This window comes from Oncorhynchus kisutch, linkage group LG3, assembly GCF_002021735.2.
Source record: "Oncorhynchus kisutch isolate 150728-3 linkage group LG3, Okis_V2, whole genome shotgun sequence".
Classification (NCBI taxonomy): Eukaryota; Metazoa; Chordata; class Actinopteri; order Salmoniformes; family Salmonidae; genus Oncorhynchus; species Oncorhynchus kisutch.
Genome location: NC_034176.2, coordinates 72762013 through 72767942, shown reverse-complemented (window position 1 = coordinate 72767942; position 5930 = coordinate 72762013). Strand labels below are relative to the sequence as shown.

Genomic DNA, 5930 nt, shown 5'->3' with positions numbered 1-5930 from the left:
TTCCCCACCTGCGTTCATTGATTGTTTATGCAGGGGGCCACCAATGGGGCCACATGTTGCTGCAAAGGTGTATTAATGATTTAATGTAAATGTAATTATGATAAAAAGTGAAGGCATTGTTTACAATGCCAACAAAGGTTGTTTTAAATCATTGCACCAATGGCAAGTTTATAGCTTATTTACTTATGAAAACGTGCTCAGTTTGTGTGCTGATTGTTTTTGTATTAGAAGTCCAAGTCTTGTACACAGGTAAGTGATGATATCCAACCCTATCTTATCTAGCTAGTAGTGTTACAGATGTACTCTTTGATCAGCCAAATACCGATGTCCTCTCCTTGTGATTGGCCTGTGTATATTAACTTGTGAATGCATGCATGGGTTGTCAATGAGATAGGCCAACACACTCAAGAAAAAAGAGCACAAGTTGATTGATTTTCAGCTTTTATTTCAGTAGCTACCTAGATAGCTACCAACAACACAATGCATAGTGTATACAGTTGGGGTTTTAGTTTTCAAGAGTCCTTCGTTACATTATAAAATGTTGACATTTATAACACAGTCAGTAATACATACATATTTTGGTATCCTGACAAAGCCACCACAATATATATACACATTTTAGGCACATTTCAAAAAAGGACTTTCCAAGATACATCTAGGCTTAAAAATGTACACAAACAATCAATCACATGTTGGTGGGATACAAACATAGCTTCAGTGTGTTGTGTCCACATTTGACTGATTTATTCAGTGGAATAAAAATATCTAGCTTAGAATTGGGAGGATACATCCATTCAACTCTGTCTGTGACCACCTGAACAATAACTCAAAAGTACGAGAACAGGCACTTTATGATGTAGGTTGTAACATTTTTGCCTCAAAATTCTGCAGCAAAAAATTATACCCAAACATAGAACTAAAAAACAATGCTCTTTAAAACCCCATCATGGGTTTATGATTATGTTTTAAAGATGTATCCTCTTTAAAGCGATCTGATACAGTATATGAGCTGTGATCAAGGCAAGAGGAGCAGTAAAACACGATGATGTAGAACAAAAAGGCAGCTAAACAGCTATAGGCTCTCCTGATATCTCCTGAAGCAACACCTGACAAACTCTAGGAGGCCCTGTGGTATGCTGATCATAGAAACTAATCAACTCTATGAGTTTGTGAAAGTCCTTTATCCAATACACACTTGTTTGGAATCCCCCTACATACCATTTCAGATTATAATTGTATCGATTTCAAATTGTCTACAATTTGACTCAGTTTTCCCTCACTGTTAATTCTCCAATGAATCAAGAGAGGTGACAAGCCCAGTCGTTCCTAGAGAGAAAATGTACCCTCTGACATTTAAATCTGAACTCATCTCATGCCATCAAGTATGTAGGGCTAACTATAAATCAGTTATAGTGATGTTGAGAATAATAAATGTGACCATGGCCCTCACTCCTCCTGCCCCCATGGCCGCAGGCTAGCCTTCAGCTGACAGCGCTTGTGCTTCATGGTGAGGCCGTACTCTGGGGTCATGTCCAGCGGGTGCCCAGGTTTCTCCTGGAAGCGCAGCCTTTGGAGCAGGATGGCCAAGAAGAGGTAGACCTCGTTGCGTCCGATGGCCTCACCGATGCAGCGGCGCTTGCCCATGCCGAATACGAGCACTTTCTCCCCCTCCAGCTTGTTGAGTTCTGTACCATCAGCACTCAGGAAACGGTCAGGGTTGAATAAAGAAGGCTCCTTCCACAGCTCCCTGAAGAGCGCAGAGGTAACAATTTACATTAGGGTATTGTTACACCTGTGTAGTAACACTGTAATTACTGCAGTAACAACACTGTTGTTGCACAGTAGTTGCATAGTAATGGATTTGAGAAGTTTTAGTTTAAAAATACTACTCACGGGTCATGGTTGACCTGCCACTGGTTGATGAAGACACATGTGTCCTTGGGAATGAAGTAGCCATTGAGGGATGTATCCTTGATCGTGCTAAAAAAATATTGACAATACCAATCAGACCATGCCATATGTGTCTATAATGTGTAACTGATATTGTAAATGTCTGTTTGGCTGATATTGTAAACATCAGTTTGGCTGATATTGTAAATTTGTGTTTTGAGCAGATGCAAGTGCAACTCACCAGTGTGGGATGGTGAACGGCAGGAAGGAAGAGTGCCGGAAGATCTCCAGGATGAAGGCTTCCAGCAGAGGTAAGTTGATTTTGTCTGAGAGACGGGGAGTGCGAATCATTCCCACCTTTTCCTCTGTTGGGAGGACAATAGAGAACATTGGATATCAAAAACTGATGGGACAGGTAGTGACAGGTCAGTAAAGCCCCAATATTTTGAATCATGACTCTATAGAATTACATATAGAACTGATTTATAGGATCTCTGTGAATGACTCATTTCATTTAAGGAACATAACTATCTGTTAAAACCAGCAAGGTTCAACTTACTCAGTTCCTGATGCAGTCTTTCCTGGATCTCTGGGTAAGCCACAAGGTACACAACAGCCCATGACAGAGCTGTGCTGATGGTGTCAAAACCTTGAGAGGGAGACAGAAGCCGCATTGCATAATTAAAACATCTTACAAATGTACATTTGTTCAAATGATATGGAGTGACTCAGCATAACTGTTGCGTTATTTTTACTCAACTCACCTGCACCAAACAGATCATTGACAATGCCCACAATCTTCTCATCAGAAACCTGGATGTTGGCATTCTCATCTAGTTTCCTGTCCTCACAGTGGTCAATGAGGGAGTCAGTGATGTCACGGATGTTGTCCTGAAAACAGAACAATGGACAATCAGTATCACAGACAACAAACAGCAATAGATCAAACATGGAATGAAACATGTAACATCTTTGAAACATGATGCAATGTATTATTTACCTTGTCATAGCTTTCATAGTGCTCACTGACAATCTTCTGCACAAAGGTGTTGAAACGGTCATTGATATCCATAAACCTCTTCATGGTGCGGTTGGGCAGGTAACGAAGGATGGGAATAAAGTCTGCAGGGTTGCCGCTGCCCACCACCTGCCCAAACTCATCACTCATGTTCACCAAGCCCAACAGCTCCTGGTCATCATGGCTGTAGCGCCGGCCGAAGCACATTCCACAGATGACGTTGGCCACCGATACGACAATATGGCGGAAGGGGTCAAAGCTGCCACTGACATCCATGACGGAGGTCAGCTGTTTTACCAAGTACTCTCCCTCCTTGCAGACGTGCTCCTCCAGGGCACAGGAGTACTCTGGGGTCGATCCCTCCAGGGTGGCGAAAGAGCGGAGGGCGCTCATAGCTAGCTTGCGGCGGGCGCGCCACACCCCAGCCTTGTCGGTGCTGAAGGCCAAGCTCTTGCCGTCGTTGATGAATTTGAAGCTGTATAGATCGGGCCTCCCGGCGAAGTCTTCCCCTTGCTTGATAAGAGCCTGGCGGACTGTCTCATTGCCACTCAGAACAACCACAGGCCGCATCCCTATTTGGATCTGGAAGACTGAGCCGTAGCGCTCGCTCATGGCAGTCAGGCTGAGGTGAGGGTTGTTGTACACCTCCAGCACATTCCCGATGATGGGCAGGGGCTTTGGTCCTGGGAGCCGTTTTAGTCCCTCTGGGATCTCTGTGTGCTTGTACTTCATGAGCATGTACACCAGGCATAGTGTTACTATGGCCACCAGCCCCTCAGACACAGAGACTGAGCCGATAATGGGTAGTATCATCAGAACCATTTTTATATCTTTTTTTAGTGGCTTGTGCACAATCTGTAAGAAGGAGAGGTACATGTTTTAGTGATTAATAGTGAGCGAGAAAAATACTCCAGCTGAATAATAAACATTGCTCGATAACATTGTTCAAAAATTGCATTGAGGGAATTACGCACGAGTGATGCCATGCTGACTGCATGCTTTACGCATACAGCCCCATGTACTTTACGCATGGTGCACTCACACTTTTCACGCTTTTGCAAGCCACCTTCCTCTACCTGTCTTGTACCATTAAACATAGGCTACATAAAAGGCTGTATAGTATAAAAAAATGTAAAGCCCTTAACTGTTACATTGCCTACACGTACGTACATTATTTTCGAATAGATTATACTAAAAAGAAGACTCAAGAATACACGGTACAAGATAACAGTGTATTATGCATTTTGTATCTTGTTATATTGTATTTTTTTTAAAGAAGAAAAACAGTCCTAATATTATGTGCAAACTAGTTAATAAATGTTATTTCGAGACTTCATTCACAACAAAAAGACACCTGCTATTCCTACATATGTTTACCATTTTTATTACCTTCCGTTATGAGCCAATTGAGCCGTCTTGCAGGGAGATCGAAGAAGTTTGCAGGTGATGTTATATTTATACAAAGCTTTTTCTCTTGTTATAAGAGAACTCCGTTTCTCTGTACTTAAAAGTAAGAATGGGAACTTCTTTTATAGAGCGCTTCTCATCTCCATTGGCTGATGTCTGAGTGACGTAACCTCTCTCCCTCTCTTGGCTTGCCAGCAGCAGCGGCTGTCTCTGAAGGAGAGGTGTAATAAAATATCAAGCGGAAACATCAATGAGTAGTGTATATATATATATATATATATATATATATATATAGTTGAAGTCGGAAGTTTACATACACTTAGGTTTACATACACTTAGTCAATAAAACTCGTTTTTCAACCTCTCCACAAATGTCTTGTTAACAAACTATAGTTTTGGCAAGTCGGTTAAGACATCTACTTTGTGCATGACACAAGTCATTTTTCCAACAATTGTTTACAAACAGATTATTTCACTTATAATTCACTGTATCACAATTCCAGTGGGTCAGAAGTTTACATACACTTTATTGACTGTGCTTTTAAACAGCTTGGAAAATTCCAGAAGATGGCTTTAGAAGCTTCTGATAGGCTAATTGACATAATTTGAGTCAATTGGAGGTGTACCTATGGATGTATTTCAAGGTCTACCTTCAAACTCAGTGCCTCTTTGCTTGACATCATGGGAAAACCTAAAGAAATCAGCCCAAGACCTCAGAAAATAAATTGTAGACCTCCACAAGTCTGTTTATCCTTGGAAGCTATTTCTAAATGCCTGAAGGTACTAAGTTCATCTGTACAAACAATAGTATGCAAGTATAAACGCCATGGGACCACGCAGCCATCATACTGCTCAGGTAAGAGACGCGTTCTGTCTCCTAGAGATGAATGTACTTTGGTGCGAAAAGTGCAAATCAATCCCAGAACAACAGCAAAGGACGTTGTGAAGATGCTGGAGGAAACAGGCATAAAAGTATCTATATCCACAGTAAAACTAGTCCTATATCGACATAACCTGAAAGGCCGCTCAGCAAGGAAGAAGCCACTGCTCCAAAACCGCATAAAAAAGCCAGACTACGGTTTGCAACTGCACATGGGGACAAAGATCATACTTTTTGGAGAAATGTCCTCTGGTCTGATGAAACAAAATTAGAACTGTTTTGCCATAATAACCATCGTTATGTTTGGCTTGCAAGCCGAAGAACACCATCCTAAACATGAATCACGGTTGTGGCAGCATCATGTTGTGGGGGTGCTTTGCTGCAGGCGGGACTGGTGCACTTCACAAAATAGATGGCATCATGAGGAAAGAAAATTATGTGGATATATTGAAGCAACATCTCAAGACATCAGTCAGGAAGTTAAAGCTTGGTCGCAAATGGGTCTTCCAAATGGACAATGACCCCAAGCATACTTCCAAAGTTGTGGCAAAATGGCTGAAGGACAACAGAGTCAAGGTATTGGAGTGGCCATCACAAAGCCCTGACCTCAATCCCATAGAAAATGTGTGGGCAGAACTGAAAAAGCATGTGCGAGCAAGGAGGCCTACAAACCTGATTCAGTTACACCAGCTCTGTCAGGAGGAATGGGCCAAAATTCACCCAACTTATTGTGGG

At 42.0% G+C, this 5930-nt stretch overlaps 1 protein-coding gene across 1 annotated transcript; it reads right to left on the bottom strand.

Moving 5' to 3' along the window:
* Window positions 1-428: 428 nt before the first annotated feature.
* On the bottom strand, window positions 429-4413 carry LOC109874903 (cytochrome P450 1A1). Its single transcript, XM_031814060.1, has 7 exons — window positions 4298-4413; window positions 2891-3763; window positions 2655-2781; window positions 2450-2539; window positions 2132-2255; window positions 1894-1980; window positions 429-1747 (listed from the first exon to the last, which is right to left on the bottom strand). Exons 2-7 carry the CDS (start codon window positions 3728-3730, stop codon window positions 1447-1449), a joined length of 1569 nt encoding a protein of 522 aa, XP_031669920.1. The 5' UTR covers window positions 3731-3763; window positions 4298-4413; the 3' UTR covers window positions 429-1446.
* Between the last annotated feature and the right edge of the window lie 1517 nt (window positions 4414-5930).